The sequence below is a fragment of the Oncorhynchus mykiss genome, chromosome 1, assembly GCF_013265735.2.
Source record: "Oncorhynchus mykiss isolate Arlee chromosome 1, USDA_OmykA_1.1, whole genome shotgun sequence".
NCBI lineage: Eukaryota > Metazoa > Chordata > Actinopteri > Salmoniformes > Salmonidae > Oncorhynchus > Oncorhynchus mykiss.
The window spans coordinates 15129206-15149568 of record NC_048565.1 but is presented as its reverse complement, the minus strand read 5'-3'; the positions used below and the strand labels follow the sequence as shown (position 1 = coordinate 15149568).

At 42.0% G+C, this 20363-nt stretch overlaps 1 protein-coding gene across 2 annotated transcripts in view; it reads right to left on the bottom strand.

Moving 5' to 3' along the window:
• LOC110488062 (roquin-1) overlaps positions 1 to 19043 on the bottom strand; it is a 28947-nt gene extending 9904 nt beyond the window's left edge. For both annotated transcript variants that reach the window (XM_036948947.1, XM_036949018.1), the window contains exons 1-5: positions 18542 to 19043; positions 11458 to 11907; positions 4918 to 5038; positions 2987 to 3229; positions 2022 to 2197 (exon numbers count right to left, since the gene is read on the bottom strand). In XM_036948947.1, coding sequence (XP_036804842.1) covers positions 2022 to 2197; positions 2987 to 3229; positions 4918 to 5038; positions 11458 to 11688 — 771 coding nt within the window. In that variant the 5' untranslated portion in view covers positions 11689 to 11907; positions 18542 to 19043. The remainder of the gene's footprint in view (positions 1 to 2021; positions 2198 to 2986; positions 3230 to 4917; positions 5039 to 11457; positions 11908 to 18541) is intronic.
• Between the last annotated feature and the right edge of the window lie 1320 nt (positions 19044 to 20363).

Genomic DNA, 20363 nt, shown 5'->3' with positions numbered 1-20363 from the left:
ATCCGAGTTGTGCTTATTAGACTGACTACACGAATAGGAAGAAAATGCACTGAAAGGGACTGGGAGGACTTACCTCCCATTTTCATTTTCTGTTAAAATGTTTTAAAACCTTTTCAGTTGCGTGCCCTAAAGCAGTAGTCTCTAAAGGAGCTGCACCGCATGGCCTATGCTGGTCTTAGAATCATGTAATAAGAATTAACAATTTGGTGGGTTCTTATATTTGTTAATTAATACGCATGTGTGAATGTAACTTTTTTTTTTGCATATCACAACTCTCTCCGAGACACAGTCAGTCAGATCACGGCCATGTGTATGTTTGCATGGGTGTACAGTACCAGTCAAAGGTTTGGACACACAGTCTCATTCAAGGGTTTCTTTATTTTTACTATTTTCTACATTGTAGAATAATAGTGAAGCCATCAAAACTATGAAATAACACATATGGAATCATGTAGTAACCAAAAAAGTGTTAACCTCTCTAGGGTATGTGGGACTAGTGTCCCACCTGGCCAACATCCAGGGAGGTTGCAGAGCGACAAATTCAAATACAGAAATACTCATAAAAATTCAGAAAAGATACAACTATTTTACATATGTTTAAAGATTAACTTCTTGTGAATCCAACCACTGTGTCAGATTTCAAAAATGCTTCACGGCGAAAGCATACCTTACAATTATTTGAGAACATAGCCCAGCAGAAAAATCCTTACAAACAGTAACCAGCCAAGTAGAAGAGTTACACAAGTCAGAAATAGAGATGAAATTAATCACTTACCTATTTTATATTTCAGATTCTTCAAAGTAGCCACCCTTTGCCTTGACAGCTTTGCATACTCTTGGCATTCTCTCAACCAGCTTCATGAGGTCGTCACATGGAATGCAATTCAATTAACAGGTGTGCCTTTGTAAAAGTTGATTTGTGGAATTTCTTTCCTTCTTAATGTATTTGAGCCAATCAGTTGTATTGTGACAAGGTAGGGGTATACAGAAGATAGCTCTATTTGGTAAAAGACCAAGTCCATATTATGGCAAGTACAGCTCAAATAAGCAAAGAGAAATGAAAGTCCATCATTACTTTAAGACACAAAGGTCAGTCAATGCGGAAAATGTCAAGGACTTTGAACTGGCTCTCATGAGGACCACCAAAGGAAAGGAATACCCAGAGTTACTTCTGCCGCAGAGGATAAGTTCATTAGAGTTACCAGCCTCAGAAATCGCAGCCCAAATAAATGCTTCACAGACACATCTCAACATCAACAATTCAGAGGAGACTGCGTCGATCAGGTCTTCATGGTCGAATTTCTGCAAAGAAACCACTACTAAAAAGGACACCAATAAGAAGAGACTTGCTTGGGTCAAGAAACAATGGACATTAGACCAGTGGAAATCTGTCCTTTGGTCTGAGTCCAAATTTTAGATTTTTGGTTCCAACCGCAGTGTCTTTGTGAGACACAGAGTAGATGAATGGATGATCGCCGCATGTGTGGTTCCCACCGTAAAGCATGAAGGAGGATGTGTGATGGTGCTTTGCTGGTGACACTGATTTATTTAGAATTCAAGGCACACTTAATCAGCAGGGCTACCACAGCAGTACACCATCCCATCATTTGTTTTTCAACAGGACAATGACCCAACACACCTCCAGGCTGTGTAAGGGCTATTTGACCAAGGAGAGTAATGGAGTGCTGCATCAGATGACCTGGCCTCCACAATCATCCGACCTCAACCTAATTGAGATGGTTTGGGATGAGTTGGACCGCAGAGTGAAGGAAAAGCAGCCAACAAGTGCCCAGCATATGTGGGAACTCCAAGACTGTTGGAAAAGCATTCCAGGTGAAGCTGGTTGAGAATGCCAAGAGTGTGCAAAACTGTCATCAAGGTCAAGGGTGGCTACTTTTATCTAAGTAGTATTTTACTGTGAATTTCACTTGAGTCATTTTCTATTAAGGAATCTTTACTTTACTCAAGTATGACAATTGAGTACTTTGTACACCACCGTTTGTAGGTCGTGTCAGACCTACCTTGAAGCAGGAGGCCCTGTAGAGGAGCTGCACCACATGGCCTATGCTTGTCTTGGAGGCCTGGGGGAAGCGTGGCTCTAACCTCTGGACCACAAACAGCACCAGGACCTTCCTGGATAGAGCGGAGCCGTCCTCCAGAGCCAAAAGCACCAGCTTCAGGGCCTCCTCCTGCATCGCTACAACAGACAGCGCAACATATGCTTACCATTTTTCCTCAGATGAGATTCATTGACATGTCATTTGGGCCCAGACTTTAGATTTGATGTTCAAATAAAATGTGCCTAATTTGCATAAATACATTGGGTGTATTTGCATATATAAAACTATTAACATAACGGGGTGGGACAGGGCTCCAACCACCAAAAACTTGCTCTGTCTACACCTACCTGCAGTCAAATGCGCTGTTGCATAAAACAAGTGTCAATAGCAGGATACTCTCAGATTACAAAACAACATGCTCAGCTCTAGATTATATATAAGGTGTACACACACTTCACATTATAGTTGAGATAAGACATAATATCACTATAATCCAAGTGTTCGTTTTCGGAAGTTGCTTTCATTTCAGAGCATCTAATTTGTAATCATTTCAACTATTAAATGATATATTTCTCAATTCCACAAAAAATGAACACATCCTATTTCTTGTGATGTAAGTGTCGAGACAATGCTTTAAATCCCCAACCAAGCTTTAGCATTGTTAAAGACAATGTATTCCCTTTGATCCCTGTTCATCCATTACCGGGGTGTGTATGACAGGTCATTACAAACATTTCAGAGGTTGTAACATTAACGGGGGAAAAAGAACAGGCAAGAGTACGAAAGAGTCACAGGAGTAAAAGGAAAGCAAATCAATCCAGCGAGATTTAAGTGACAAATGGATTTTGCACCACTCAAAACACAGAAAAAAAGATGGCTGAGAAAGCTAGAACGTCAGTGGCACGTCGCTATTGTATACGTGTTACCTGGGCCGAGAAACTGGCAGCCCCTTGCCCTGACTGCAGCCCACAGGTTGGAGGAGAGCTGCTGGGGGTTCTGGTGCTGCAGAATGAGCTCAGTGACGGTGCGCTCCCCCAGAGACCTGGCCGCCCGCGTGGCCCTCACCCGGCCCTCCTCCTCCACCAGCTGACAGTGCACCAGGGTCACCAGCTTCCTCTGCATGGGCCGACTCAGAGAACTCTGGGCGCTGCTGGTGCTCAGCCCCACACCTGGAGGAGAGGATGAAGTGTGAGAGAGGCTTATTCATAGCAACTTACAACCAGTGTGAACAATAAGGAGGAAATTGTGGAACAGCAAAACACAAGTATCAAAGCAAATGGATAAGGAGGAGAGGAAAAGGAAAGATGAGGGAGAGAGAGAGAAAAAGCACCATTCAAGATGAGGGAGGGAACCATTCAAGATGAGGGAGGGAACCATTCAAGATGAGGGAGAGAGAAAAAGCACCATTCAATATGAGGGAGAGAACCATTCAAGATGAGGGAGAGAGAAAAAGCCCCATTCAAGATGAGGGAGAGAGAGAAAAAGCACCATTCAAGATGAGGGAGAGAAAAAGCCCCATTCAAGATGAGGGAGAGAACCATTCAAGATGAGGGAGAGAGAGAAAAAGCACCATTCAAGATGAGGGAGAGAGAGAGAGAAAGCCCCATTCAAGATGAGGGAGAGAGAAAGCCCCATTCAAGATGAGGGAGAGAAAAAGCCCCATTCAAGATGAGGGAGAGAACCATTCAAGATGAGGGAGAGAGAGAGAGAAAAAGCACCATTCAAGATGAGGGAGAGAGAGAGAAAGCACCATTCAAGATGAGGGAGAGAGAGAGAAAGCATCATTCAATATGAGGGAGAGAGAGAGAAAGCACCATTCAAGATGAGGGAGAGAAAAAGCCCCATTCAAGATGAGGGAGAGAACCATTCAAGATGAGGGAGAGAGAGAAAAAGCACCATTCAAGATGAGGGAGAGAGAGAGAGAAAGCCCCATTCAAGATGAAGGAGAGAGAGAGAAAGCACCATTCAAGATGAGGGAGAGAGAGAGAAAGCACCATTCAAGATGAGGGAGAGAGAGAGAAAGCACCATTCAAGATGAGGGAGGGAACCATTCAAGATGAGGGAGGGAACCATTCAAGATGAGGGAGAGAGAAAAAGCACCATTCAAGATGAGGGAGAGAACCATTCAAGATGAGGGAGAGAGAGAGAGAAAAAGCACCATTCAAGATGAGGGAGAGAACCATTCAAGATGAGGGAGAGAGAAAAAGCCCCATTCAAGATGAGGGAGAGAGAAAGCCCCATTCAAGATGAGGGAGAGAGAGAGAAAGCACCATTCAATATGAGGGAGAGAGAGAGAAAGCACCATTCAATATGAGGGGGAGAAAGAGAAAGTCCCATTCAAGATGAGGGAGAGAGGGGGAAAGCACCATTCAATATGAGGGAGAGAAAGAGAAAGCACCATTCAAGATGAGGGAGAGAAAGCACCATTCAATATGAGGGAGAGAGAGAGAAAGTCCCATTCAAGATGAGGGAGAGAGAGAGAAAGCCCCATTCAAGATGAGGGAGAGAGAGAGAAAGCACCATTCAAGATGAGGGAGAGAGAGAGAAAGTCCCATTCAAGATGAGGGAGAGAGAGAGAAAGCACCATTCAATATGAGGGAGAGAAAGAGAAAGCACCATTTAAGATGAGGGAGAGAAAGAGAAAGCACCATTCAAGATGAGGGAGAGAGAGAAAGCACCATTCAAGAAGACAATGAGAGCACTAGACTAGAATGAGGATTGTGAGTGGATAAAAAAAAGAGGAGTGGTTGAAACTGTTGCTATTAAATATGATATGTTGAGCAATTAATAGAGGCTTGTCCCACAATTCATGAGCAATGGTTGTGACTGTAGCAGGATGAGGTGGTATCTGACTGACCTCTGCTGTTGCTCAGGGGTTTCAGGTACTGAGCCAGCTCCTCCACACACTCACTGGCTTTCTCATAGTGGGCTATGTCCTCTGCCCCTGTCACCAAGGTGGTCGGCTGCCGTTTGGGCACCTGGGGAGAGAATATAATACACCAAGGTCACAACACATACGTTGAAATGCAGCTTACATTTACACGTGTGTGTGTGTGTGTGTGTGTGTGTGTGTGTGTGTGTGTGTGCAAAAAGAGAGAAACAAATACTTAAATCTATAGCTAGAGGACTCCTGATATCTCCAGGAGTGATAAGTATAATTTGAGTTGCTGTCTGGTAGTCTTTTTGCTATCTAGGGCCATCTGCTTTAAGTGCTATATGTCTCCCCAGTTGCGTACTTGTGGTGTGAACTGCTCATAACTTGCAGATGATTGTTGACACATCAACCAGGATTAAGGGGCAGGGCAATTTGTGACTGTTGAGGTTTTGGTAATCAGTGTCAGCGGCGGTGTCGTTGTCAAAACGAAGACCGTTGCCGAAACAAAGACTGTTCTGCAGATTTATTGGAGGAAGGAAAGAGAGGAGGGCTCCACTCTCACTTGAGTATCTTACCTAGTCATTTTCAGATTCTCATTTTGTAGCTTTGGCAACTGTGTGCGCGTGTGTGTTTTCTATCCCAGTTCCCTCCTCTCCCTGTAGGCATTAGACACTCCCCACCCCTTGGCTGCAACCCTTCTAATTTAATGCACCCTATGCGCACAACCCATGTGGAATCCTGCACCCCGGCAGCATTCTGCGGTCAAGAACGCTGAGTTTCTCACCCTATGCTGCCCTTCAGTTCATTGACTTTTTGGCCCTGACGAAGACATGTATCACCCCAGAGAATACTGCTTCCACAGCTGCTCTCTCTGGGGCTGCGTGCTACACCGCTGCTTATGAGTTAGGATTAATTATAAGAAATCTAAGATGTGTCAAATAAATTATATCTAGCTCAGGGCTCCAGCTGTGCATTTGGTTTGCTAACTTGCTAGCTAAGTGGCTAGGCGTCAAAAATCAAGCCTCTTGGTTACAGCATTCAATCCTTTCCTGGATCAAGATCCTTGTTGCCTAAATAGTTTTGTACTTACATTTTTTATTTTTTTTTAATTATGTGCACATCCGTTAATACTGTATACCCCGGTATGGAACAGAAACTGTACGCCCAACCCTATCGCACACCAGGTACCCTTTTGAGAGTTCCTCAATGTGCTTGACATCTTGATAATCTAACTTTCTGATGATGGCTCACTGCTCTTCATACTTGGCGACTTCCAACCTCCTGACATCTGCCTTTGATTAATTTCTCTCCAACTCTTTCATTGCCCCTGGATCTCACCCTTTCCCAGTCCCCTCCCACTCACAAGGCAGGCAATACGTTTGACCTCATCTTTACTAGAGGTTGTTTGTCTACTAATCTCATGGCAACCCCCTCCCTCTCATCCATCCCTAGCCCTTAGCCCCTACCCAGATGGTCATGCACCATCGCCACTCTCTCTCCCACTACTCTCCTCTTCTATCCCATCATCTGCTAAATCCTTCTCCCACATGTCTCCTGATTCTGCCTCGTCGACCCTACCATCTTCCCTTTCCGCATCCTATGACTCGCAATCTCCCCTTTCCTCCCGGCCAGCTCGGCCCTCCTCTACTGCTCCATGGTGACTCACTGCAAGCTTACAGAACAGAGCTGTGGGTAGCTGAGGAAAATTAAACTTCCGGAGGACCCATCATCCTTTCACTCCCTCCTCCCTACCTTATATTCCTCTGCATCCGTTACTGAAGCCACTTTATCACAAAATGTCAAGCTTCTGCCTCTAACCCTAGGAAACCATTTTCCACCTTCTCCCCCAATCATCCACCCGCTCCCTGCGAACGACTGTCAACCGCTTTGAAAAATCCTGCGACTAGTGAGGCCTGGCCGCCCGACAACCTGCCCACTTGTCACCTCCTTCAGACCATCTCTGGAGACCTTCTCCCATTCTTCACTTCCCTCATCACTGTCTGCATCCCTTCAAGAAACCAATAAACTTCTTGCTTTTCTTTCCAAAACACTTGTGCGCACCGTCTGACCAGCTCTCTCGCCATCTCTCTCAGAACGATATTCTTGACCCTAACCAGTCAGGCTGTAAGATGGGTCACTCAACCGAGATCGCTCTTCTCTTTGTCACGGAGGCTCTCCGCAGTGCCAAAACGGACTCTCTGTTCTCATCCTCCTAGATCTATCTGCTGCCTTTGACACCGTGAACCATCAGAATCTCCTCCTCACCCTCTCAGGGCTGAGTGTCTCAAGCTCTACACACTCTTGGATTGCATCCTACCTGGTAGGTCGCTCCTACGAGGTGACATGGAGAGGATCTGTGTCTGCACCACATACTCTCACTACTGGTGTCCCTCAGGGCTCGGTTCTAGACCCTCTCCTTTTCACACTATTACACAAAGTCACTCAGTTGCATCATAGCCTCACATGGTCTCTCCTATCATTGGTATGTGGATTGCCCTCAACTACTTTTATATTTCTGACACCCAGGTGGTGACATGCATCTCCACTTGCCTGGCAGATATCTCAGCTTGGTTGTCGGTTCACCACCTCAAACTCAACACGACGGAGCTGCTCTTCCTTCCGGGGAAGGCCTGCAAAGAACCTTGGTGTGACCAAAGAAGTGCAAAGAACCTTGGTGTGACCCTGGACAACACCCTATCATTCTCTGCAAACATCAAAGCAATGACTCGCTTCTGCTCTACAACATCCATAGAGTACGACCCTAACGCACACAGGAAGCACCGCAGGTCCTAATCCAGGCACTTGTCCTCTCCCGTCTGGATTACTGCAACTCACTGTTGGCTGGGCTCCCCGCTTGTGCCATCAAACCCCTGAAAATGATCCAAAACGCTGCAGCCCGCCTGGTGTTCAACCTTCCTAAATTCCCTCCTCCGTAGACTCCACTGGCTTCCAGTCGAAGCTCGGATCCACTACAAGGCCATGGTACATGCCTACGGACAGAGTCCCTACCTTAAGGTTCTGCTCAAACCCTACACATCAACCCAAGTAGACTGTTCAGCCACCTCTGGTCTCTTGGCCCCACCCCTACGGGAGGGCAGCTCCCACTCAGCCCAAGCTCTTCTCTGTCCTGGCACCTCAATGGTGAAACCAGCTTCCCCCTGAAGCTAGGGCAGCAGAGTCCCTGTCCATCTTCTTAACACATCTGAAATATCCCAAATGGGGAATATAGTGAGATGGTTCAGAACGCTCCTTAAACAATCCATAAGAGAAGCACAATCCTGAAAATGGTCTCCGCAAACATCTGACACATGATCGAATGAACCGTCGATTGCAACCTGACAAACAAGTGTAAATGACCCCCCCTCACAGAAGTGTGAGGATGGGATAGTATCTAGTAAAACTAAGTGCATGCTCTTCAACTGATTGCTGCCCCCACTCCCCCGCACGACTAGCATCACTACTCTGGACGTTTCTGACCTAGAATATGTGGACAACTACAAATACCTAGGTGTCTGGTTAGACTGTAAACTCTCCTTCCACGCTCACATTAAGCATCTCCAATCCAAAATTAAATATAGAATGGGCTTCCTATTTCGCAACAAAGCCTCCTTCACTCATGCTGCCAAACATACCCTCGTAAAACGGACTATCCTACCGATCCTTGACTTCGGCGATGTCATTTGCAAAATAGCCCCCAACACTCTACTAAGCAAACTGGATGTAGTCTATCACAGTGCCATCCGCTTTGTCACCAAATCCCCATATATTACCCACCACTGCGACCTGTATGTTCTCGTTGGCTGGCCCTCACTACATATTCGTCGCCAAACCCACTGGCTCCATGTCATCTATAAGTCTTTGCTCGGTAAAGTTCCACCTTATCTCAGCTCACTGGTCACCATAGCAACACCCACCCGTAGCACACGCTCCAGCAGGTATATTTCACTGGTCATCCCCAAAGCCAACACTTCATTTGGCTGCCTCTCCTTCCAGTTCTCTGCTGCCAATGACTGGAACGAATTGCAAAAATCACGAAGCCTTATATTGCCCTCTCTAACTTTAAGCATAGTCTGTCAGAGCAGCTTACCGATCACTGTACCTGTACACAGCCAATCTGTAAATAGCACACCCTACTACCTCATCTCCATATTGTTACTTACCCTCTTGCCCTTTTGTACCTCAGTATCTCTACTTGCACATCATCTGCACATCTATCACTCCAGTGTTAATGATAACAATTCTGTGTTGTTTTTGTTGCACTGCTTTGCTTTATCTTGGCGAGGTCACAGTTGTACATGAGAACTTGTTCTCAACTGGCCTACCTGGTTAAATAAAGGTGAAATAAAATAAATCTAAATAAAAAAAATCTGCAGGGTTCTTCTAAGACTTTGGTATCAACAGAAGATTTGTACGCCAAAGGATTGAGATATTGCCCCAAGAGTCTATCCAGATTGCCTGGCATTCATATCCAATGGGGGTGCATTGTAGCCTGGTCCCAGATAATGTGTGGGCGTGACCATTAGAGTTGGTCAGACAGTACAAACAGATCTAGGACTCAGTATACTGTGCCATCATTTCCCAAAAGCCAGAGTAGAGAACAAGCCATTCAAAACAGGAAGTAATTTACATCCAGTATCTTTTGAACCACTTGATAGGGACAGATCTAGTTTCCCTTTTCCTCATATCAGAGAACTAAAGGGCACTCTTGTATGTGTCGTGAGAACACACAAACACAGATGTGACACGTGTGCGTACACACACTAAGAGAAATACACAGGCAGTCTCACACGGTCAGTGTAGTCTTCCCCTTTCATGTGCTTGTGGATGAAACTGCAATAGTTTGCAGAGAAATCAAATGCAGACCTTTGTGAGCTCCTTTTCAAAGGCTGTTTGTTTGGGATTATGGAGGCAAAAATAACACCAGCCAAATGCTGGTAGATTTTGGCACTGGCTGGGAAATGTCTAAGCTTACCAGCCATATTGGCAGATGGTCCCAAATGCTCTGGGTGACCTTAATGCAAAAAAAAACATTTGAGTGTGTGTGGGTCAGCCCTGGAAGGGGTGAAAGCAGGGTGAGGTACAGCATAGGTTTAATATTTGATTCAAACAATAGAGAGATGAAGACCACTGACACAGGTCTAGAACACACTGAAATCCACTTAGCCCAAAGGCCGGCAGATGGCAATATTGAGTCGTTTCCATCTTACCGACAAACGCGTTGTATGCAGCCGGCAATACACTGGTATCCCCTGTGGACCGGTTCGTACCTAAAAGATTCTCCATTCAGGCTGCAAAGCCATTGACTTCCCCGTTAACTAGATTTAAAAAATGGCAAGAAACCGCGAGGGGACATACATACTTTCCTTTATGAAACACAATTTTCCACAAACATGCTGAAGTGGCTAACGCCTAGAAATGCTAGTCCCGGAAGTTGCGTATCGCATTCTGCCAATCAGGTTGCAGCAGTCTGTTGTTTACCCCTGACTGAAAGCAGGGCACAATATCAGGAAGTTGCATTAGCCACCATCATGGCGGTGGAAAATGGTGCTTTTCACTGAGGAGTGGCTTCCGTCTGGCCACTCCCCCATAAAGGCCTGATTGGTGGAGTGCTGCAGAGTTGGGAGAACCTTCCAGAAGGACAACTATCTCCACAGAGGAACTCTGGAGCCTTGTCAGAATGACCATTGGGTTTTTGGTCACCACCCTGACCAAGGCTTTTCTCCCCCGATTGCTCAGTTTAGACAGGCAGCCAGCTCTAGGAAGAGTCTTGGTGGTTCCAAACTTCCATTGAAGAATGATGGAGGTCACTGTGTTCTTGAGGACCTTCAATGCTGCAGAAATATTTTGGTACCCTTCCCCAGATCTGTGCCTCGACACAATCCTGTCTCTGAGCCATACGGACAATTCCTTTGACCTCATGGCTTGGATTTTATTCTGACATGCACTGTCAACCATGGGACCTTACATACACAGGTGTGTGCCTTTCCAAATCATGTCCAATCAATTGAATTTACAACAGGTGGACTCCAATCAAGTTGTAGAAACATCTCAAGGATGAGAAATGGAAACAGGATGCACCGGAGTTCAAATTCAAGTCTCATAGCAAAGGGTCTGAATAATTATGTAAATAAAGTAGTTTTATGTTTAATACATTTCCTAAAAGTTCTAAAAACCTGTTTTCACTTTGTCAATATGGGGTATTGTGTGTAGATTGAAGGAAAACATTCTAAATTAATTTTAGAATAAGGCTGTAACGTAACAAAATGTGATGAAAGTCAAGGGGTCTGAATATTTTCCAAATGCACTGTATTATCTCAACTACCTCGTAACCCTGCACATTGACTCGGTACCTCTTGTGTATCTAGCCTTGTTATTGTTATTTGTGTTACTATTTTTATTTGCTAATTTTCTTACTTTTTAAACTGCATTGTTGGGAAAGTGCTTGTAAGTATTTCACAGTCAAATATACACCCGTTGTATAGCCTTGCCTAGCAAATAGTACCAACCTAGCGTCTGTCTCACCTGTCCTCCCACCAGCTGCAGCAGGGCTGTGTTGACTGGCAGCAGCTCAATGTCGGTAGCGATAGCCGTCTGGTCGAAGGGGCAGGCCTTGCGATGCAGCTTGTTCAGGCACATCTTGCAGACGGTGTGGCCGCAGCCCAGGCTGATGGGCTTGCGGAGGCTCTCCTCGAACAGCTGTGTGCAGATGGGACACAGCAGGAATTCCGTCCATTGCGGCGCTTGCACAGGCATCGTCACCCACGGAGGTCTCTGGGGGAAGCACTGTAGCTTCGACAGATGCTTTCTTTTTCAAAGAAAGGTAGATCCTAAAGTGTGTTGTCGCGTGTGGTTTGTTTTCTTTTTGAAATGCAAAAGATCTGACAGATTCCACTGTAATAAAATAAAACTATTCCGAACATCAATTTTCATCTAAATGTTCAGACATTATGAACACTCAGTATGTGGTATGACCTGAAAGACAAAGTGAAACAGAACAGTAAGCATTTCAACTGCATACACCAAACGGGAAACAGGTTAAACATGTGGGAAGAAAAAACATTAAAATTTGCTTAACTACCCAACGATGTTCTGAACTTGATTCACCTGGCTGCCCTTCCAGTAAAAGGACAAAACCAGCAGGATGTCAAAAAACATCCCGATTTGTCTTCACACTGGGGTCAGGGAGTGTTGGGGTGTTCCCTGCCCCAGCAGCAGTGTTCATTAAATGCCAGAAGGCTGATTATTTACTTGTTCCGGCTATTTTAGGACCCTCCCTAGTCCAATAACAAGCACTCATCTCAAAACAGGAAGTTTGGGGTTTCAATGGGGAGTGACAGCATCTTGTTGCTGCATAAGAACAGGTTACTATAACTGAATGTCCACATTTCAGCTACAGCAAGTGAACCCCTAGGCTAGATGTTCAACCTGGCCTCAGGGCAATTCTGAAGATTTGGTACGCAAATATGTTCGCCTTCATTTAGTATGATACATTACGAATGGAATAGCAGTCGTACAATAATCATACGTCTTACCTGGTCGTACAAAAGCATACGGATTGGATGACATAACTTATCAGAAATCTTGGAGGACGTGTAGTATTATACACCGAGTGTACAAAACATTAGGAACACATCTTTCAATGAGACTGACCAGGTGAAAACAAGAGAAAGCTATGATCCTTTATTGATGTCACTTGTTACATCCACTTCAAAATCAGTGTAGATGAAGGGAAGAAGACAGGTTTAAGAATATTTTTTAAGCCTCGAGACAAATGAGACATGGATTGTTTATGTGCAAGACAAAATATTTAAGTGTCTTTGAACAGGGTATGGTAGTAAGTGCCAGGCGTACCGGTTTGAGTGTGTCAAGAACTCCAACTCTGCTGGGTTTTTCCACTTTAAAACAGTTTCCCCATGTGTATCAAGAATGATCCAACACCCAAAGGACATCCAGCTAATGTGACACAACTGTGGGAATCATGGAGCCAACATTCCTGTGGAACGCTTGACACCTTGTAGCAGGCCCTGACAAATTGACGCTGTTCTGAGGGCAAAGGCGGGTGCAAATCAATATTAGGAAGGTGTTCCAAATGTTTTTTACACTCAGTACATCTTTCTCTGAAATCTGGTTGTGTTGTAACAAAGGAGAATTTATGTTGGTGGTTAAGAGAACTACAACGACAAAGGTTAGGAGAATTTAGGTAAAAGGTTAGGAGAATTTAGGTAAAAGGTTAGGAGAATTTAGGTAAAAGGTTAGGAGAATTTAGGTAAAAGGTTAGGAGAATTTAGGTAAAAGGTTAGGAGAATTACATTAAAGGACAATTCTGCAACTTTTCAACCTCCTATTCATTATGCTCTAGCACCAGTCTAAATATGTAACAATGGTACGTTTCTACATTGCCTTCACAAAGTATTCACACACCTTGACTTTCTACACATTGTGGTGTTAAACAGTAGGATTAAAATAGATTTAATTGTCAACTATCTACACAAAATACTCTAATGAAAGTGGCATAAAAATTCTAACGTTTGTTAAAAAATAAAACACTAATATATCTTGATTAGATGAGTATTCAACCCCCTGAGTCAATACATGTTAAAAATCACCTTTGGCTGTGATTACAGCTGTGAGTCTTTCTGGGTAAGTCTCCAAGAGCTTTCCAAACATGGATTGTGCAACATTTGCCCATTATTCTTTTCAAAATTCTTCAAGTTTTGTCAAATTGGTTGTTGATCATTGCTAGACAACTATTTTCAGGTCACGAACCTCCCTGGTCTTTGTGGTTGAATTTCACTGCTCGACTGAGGGACCTTACAGATAATTGGGTGGGGTACAGAGATGTCGTCATTCAAAAGTCATGTTAAACACTATTATTGCAGAGTCCATGCAATTTATACTACCAGTCAAAAGTTGTAGAACACATACTCATTCAAGTTTTTTGTATTCATTTTTAAACTAATTTCTACATTGTAGAATAATAGTGAAGACATCGAAACTATGAAATAACACATGGAATCATGTAATAATAGTGAAGGAAAAGCAGACAAGTGCTTAGCTTATGTGGGAACTCCTTCAAGACTGTTGGAAAAGCATTCCAGGTGAAGCTAGTTGAGAGAATGCCAAGAGTGTGCAAAGCTGTCATCAAGGCAGTGGGTGGCTATTTGAGGAATCTCAAATATATTTTGATTTGTTTAACAATTTTTTGGTTTACTACATGATTCCATGTGTGTTATTTCATAGTTTTGATGTCTTCACTATTAGTCTACAATGTAGAAAATAGTAAAAAGAAAAGAAAAACCCTTGAAGGAGTAGGTGTTCTAAAACTTTTGACCAGTAGTGTATGTAACTAGTTAAGCAAATGTTTTATCCTGAACTTATTTAGGCTTGCCATAAGGGGTTGAATACTTAACTCAATACATATCAGCTTTTATCCTGAACTTGTGCCTTTTCATTTTTTATTAAACTTGTAAAATGTCTAAAAACATGATTCCACTTTGACATTATGGTGTACTGTGTGTAGGCCAGTGCCTTTCAAAGTTGACATTTCAACTTTCAAATGGTAACACAAAGGAGATCCACACATCAGAGAATCTTCAGTTGAATTGGAATATTTGTTGTTTTAAATTATACTGACAATCCTCCATAGGAAACCTATTGAAGTCATAGAAATATAGAATAGACATTACCAAGTTGTCATTTGACAGTGGGTGGACCGATGACCATCTTTGTGGTAATAATAAGAAATGAAAATGTCAATTCAATTCACCATTTAAAATTTCAATGGTGTACCAGCTAAATTACAAATGCCCGGAAGAGATTTTAAAAAATCTGAGTTTATGCGTTTTTAGATAGACGTTAAAAGGTTAAACATTTCAGAACCTTGATTTAAAAACTTTTCACAAGAAACAACCCTGTTTGTAAGCTTTTAAATAATATCAAACTAAACCATCTCTTTTCCAGTGGCATTCAGGTCTAAAAGTCCCTTTCTGACCACCACTTCCATGGCCAAACATGTATGGAAAGTTCTGTTTACATCAAAAAGGGATACTTTCAAAAAGTGAATGCAAATCTATTTAAATTCAACCACTACATATCAAAGCATGGTGTTTCACATGACTAATATACACAAACCTAATATAGTGTGACTATCATGAAATAACCAAACGAGTCACTCCCAATAAATCATTGTGTAATCACACGCCAACTATGAAGCATGTCTGAGCCTGTAGTAGACCAAAACAAACATATGCAGGTACATGCTGTCACCTACTAGTCCATGTCAACTCCCTTTTCCTCTAGAAATTAATAGCAAGAACATGTAAGGATGCCAGTACAAAAAGCCTGCTGTGTAGGCCTACCTTACAAAAGTAGTGCTCTCAATAGTGACAAAGCAGTCGGTAATGAACCTTGTTCATGACAATGAACAACACTCACAGCAAAAGGAAATGAACAATATGAAGGAAATGCATCTGGTACGACATGCGTAAACAGACAGATCAGACTAGTACGGTACTGATTTTCAATGTAGAAGATACTCCCTGATGCTGGTACTGGTTAGCTAGTATGCAGAGCCAGAAACATTATGCTTCCTGCATTGCTACTTTGTCTCCTGCCATGCCACTGGCTTTTGTTTTTGCCTGCACTTATCCTTGTGTCTGGTTCAAGATGGACATGTATAATATTCAAATGACATCTTTGTTTGTGCTCCACCACTACCTCTGCATTCCCTGTCTCTGCTGCATAATTTGCTTGTGGCCAGCATAAAAAAAAGCCACACCTGATGTCAACAGCAGGTGTTGACGACCTGGGTGGGGATTCCACAGGCTGAAAATAGCCCGGAGGGGTGGACTGACTGAGTTACCAATCTGAGTAGGGAAGTAGAATAGCTAACAAGCTAAGTGTTTACTTATGACACAGGAGAAGGAAACACCCCCACATTGGTGCTGAGATGAGTGGGCCAGGCAGAGGGAGTGTGTTTCCCATAAAGCCTGGGAGAGCCTAAGTGCTGAGAATTGGCTATAATACGTGTGCTGGAGCAATCAGCGATTGAGTCTGACAGACTATGATAATCTACACAGAGATGATGATAAATATCCCTGTGTGTTTTTGGGAAGGTTGACAGTCAATGAGGTCATTGTGCCTGGAACTGCTATGGTCCCACTCACAATGCAGTAGCAGACATGGAAATAATAATACATTCTTGTTTCTATGGTAGCAGAAAACTGTCATTTCATCCAATGCTTCTCGACAAAACAAAAAATGTACCATGTCCACTGCATGTGATCTAACAAAGGGCTTAATAGATGAGTGAATGTACTGCAGCCTTGTCTATAAAATAAAAATATTTTAACTTAAAATAGGGCAAATGAGGCCAACTTCCACACAAACATTCCAGTGACGTTAATGTAAGATCAGGTACAAAAGTTTGAATTGTGTGGACCTTTGAGGACTTTGTTTTCATCTGATAAGTGTCTGCTAAATTACAAAAATGTAAATGAATGTAATAAGAGAGGCCCAGTCTCTTAACCAGAGTGACAATTAGTGCATTCATCTTAAAATAGCTAGGTAGGACAACTACACCACAGTCATAGGAAGTACATTTTCCCTCAAAGTAGCTATCAGCAAAGTCATAGCAAGTAAGCAAAAGATAAATAAGTGTTAGTTCAGGAAAGGTATTCTTAATTTAAAAATTAATGAATACATTTACACCCAACTTCCCCTGAAAGTCTGGCTGTGATTGACTAGCCTCATTATTTTATTGTTACTTTTTACTTTAGTCTAGTTAGTAAATATTTTCTTGACTCCATTTCTTGAACTGCATTGTTGGTTAAAGGCTTGTAAGTAAGCATTTCACAGGTAAGGTCTACCTACACCTGTTGTATTCCACACGTGACAAATATCATTTGATTTGATAGCCTGGCCTACATACTGTGTGGTTACATTTTACACCCTCTCCCCTTGTACTCACAATCTTCCATATTCAAAATGCCATGCAAATAATGCTGCTGTGACACTGACAGAGTAATGTTGACTGTCCATATACTTGTCCTTATATAGCCATTTCACCAAGACAGAAGACTAACTGTTGAACTTTGTGATTTGCTATCGGATTGACTGTTTAATATCCAATGACTCCATGACCGTATCAGTCTCAAATAAAGTTTAGTAAGGCCTAAATCCTAGAGAACTGTAGCCACAGCAGACATACACTCATAATAAGGATGCAGATGAAAACACTCACAGCTAACATGAGTAAACAATTGTGGTCACCCTATTTGTTTTTGTAAAAAGCTGAGGGATGGGCCTGAAGAAATGTAACCATTTCTCAAATTCATAAACAGAGCCCTGATCATCCAAGATATCAACATTATGTTTTAAACAGTGTTTGTGTACATTTACAATGTTTACAAACATTGGAGTAAAACACTTATATTTTGGGCTCTGGTGAGTTGACAGTTGAACTAAGCTCATGAGGCATTTATAAAAAGTTTTCTTCAAGAATCAAGGGGTATAAAACATTAAAGTATAAGTCAAAAATAGATGTAACAACTGCAGATTTCCTCTTTAACGATGACTCATAAAACTAGAAGGAACTGTACCATCCTTACACAACCACTAGTCACAGGCCTAATGATTTCCCTACACTAATCAATCAATTCAATGTAGAATATATGTGATGTATTTTACCATGGTATCATCAAAACCACTTACTAGGTTTGCATAACATGTAATGAATGAGCAGTAAAGCATTAGCTATAAGCAACATATGCAGTTGCGTTTTTGTTTAGTTTCAATGTTCCCTTGTCATGCTGTTGGGTACATGAATCCAACGTCAACCTGCAAACCAAGTTTGATTGAATATCATGGGGCTCTTCCACAAGCTGTTTTCCACTTTCACAGCAGAATTATTAAATACTGTAAAGTTATTATTAGGCCTCTGAAACGTATAAGCATCCATAAACATAACAAAAAAACGTATCACTACGAAGTGCAACGTAAGCGATGCTAGCGAGCTAGATGCTAAAGTTAGTTATGCTAACCTGCTAGCTGCTAGGCTAATACTTCAAAGTAGGCTTACTCGCTAATGTGAGTTTGCTCCGCCCGGCTCGTTGCGGGACGAAGCAAACGTTACCCATACTAAAATCCAAAATCAACATTTGTCAAATGCCCTGAACCTAGCTACGGTTTGTCTAACTAACGTTAGCTATTGGTAATGTGTGCTTTAGCATAACTATTAGTTACAGTGCTAATTTAGCTAGTCAATACACATTAAGTGGACATTGTTAACATTAGCTAGAATAACTAGCCAACGTAAGCAAGCTATCATAAATTGACACAGCTAACGAAATATAGACCAGTTAGGTAGCTAATGTTAGCTAGTTATCAGAAACAAAAACAATTAGTTAGCTAGCTACATTGTTTTTTTTATAAAGCTAGCTAGCCAGCTACACCTAACGGCTAACATGGTTAGCTACCTAACACAACAACTAGCTAGAAAACGTTAGCTGTACATTTGTCGCAAAAATAAAACCTGTCGAACATAATCCGACTTTATCTAGTTATCTAGCCGATTATAATTTTTGTAGAACCACCATCATATACTTACAATTTCCAATTAAATGCCATCAACCTTCAGCTGTTTTTATGATAGCTAATATTGTTGTATTTCGTCGGTCGCCATGTCGACCACGTAGCTGGAGCCTGGCAGTGGCAGTAATGAGCTAACTAGGTGGCTAGCTTTTAGCTAGGCTGTGTATGTCACAGCAGCACACTATGCAAAGCTGCAAGCAAGACATACAAAAATAGCAACACATCGGCAGGTTACTATAATACAATTTCTCAGAAGAAAAGGCTTGCTGGTCTGCTTTACTGTCATTTACATACTTTTTAAATTAGCACATGCATATCACTTTTATTGTACATAATATGCTAATTGGTTTTTAGCAGAGCCATGTATAGTCAGTCCATTTTACTCCCAGTCTCCAGAGACATAACACCATTGAAATAATTTGAATCATGTTGCTTTTGTTGTTTTTGCCATGTCCTCCCCGCTTTTTTCCACGAATTGGTATTTTGACCAATCACATTAGATCTTTTCACATCTGCTCTTTTTTTTAAAAGCTGAACTGATTGGTCAAACAAAATATCAGAATTTAGCTGCCTGTCTAAACGCAGCAGCAGTTACTTATTATACACATCAGCATACATTAGTATAATACCACCGAGTTACATAATCGTGGGGTTTTTATATGGCTATATGATTACTATTTGTAGCCGTTAAAAAGGTCTCAACAGTTCGAGGTGGGAGACACTTTGAAATGTCCATCAAGGTGTCAGTGGAGCTTGATGGTATTTATTTGCTTGGTACCAATATGTGTAAGCATATCTGACACTACTATTGACCATGGCCAGCATTAGTCACTCTGAAATATCTGATGAAGTATACTTTTATTGAACTTGTTTGCTACTGTTGTCACACTTGTCACAGTTTTATATATACCGAGTGTACAAAACACCTTCCTAATGTTGAGTTGCAAAGATCTGTTATTGTACTCTCCTGTCATTGAAACACACACACAAAACTAGAGGCCTACGGTTTGAAAAGGTATTTTTGTTTTGAGGGTTAGTGTATTGAACACAGAGAGACCCATACCTTTACCATTTTCATTCTGATACCTCACAGTTTTACACTATTGATTTTGGTTGGTGTTTCTGGGTAGTGGTTGTGACTAAAGTGTGTTTGTGTTTAAAGTTTTAATGTCACAAACAAGTACAATGAAATACCTTTCTTGCAAACTCAAAACCCAACAATGCAATATCATTAACAACGTATTTCTACCAAAATACACAAAGTAAGTAAGGAAGCATACTATATACAGGAAATATTTCAAAAGTCAGATCCAATACGATATTAACATGTGCAGGGATCCTGGGGTGGATATGTATAGTGGGAAGGGGACTAGGAGATGTGAGTGGGTGTGTAGAGTCATTCTAAATGTATATGCATATTACATGTGAGTGAGAAAATGATGGAGTGAGTGGTTATGTGTGAGTGTTTAGGGCCCTGTGAGTTTTTACATTTTATTTTTTAATTCACCTTTATTTAACCAGGTAGGCAAGTTGAGAACAAGTTCTCATTTACAATTGCGAACTGGCCAAGATAAAGCAAAGCAGTTCGTCACATACAACAACACAGAGTTACACATTAAGTAAAATAAACATAGTCAAATAATACAGTAGAAAAATAAGTCTACATACAATGTGAGCAAATGAGAGATAAGGGAGGTAAATGCAAAAAAAGGCAATGGTGGCAAAGTAAATACAATATAGCAAGTAAAACATTGGAATGGTAGATTTGCAGTGGAAGAATGTACAAAGTAGAAATAATGGGGTGCAAAGGAGCTAAATAAATAAATAAAAAGACAGTA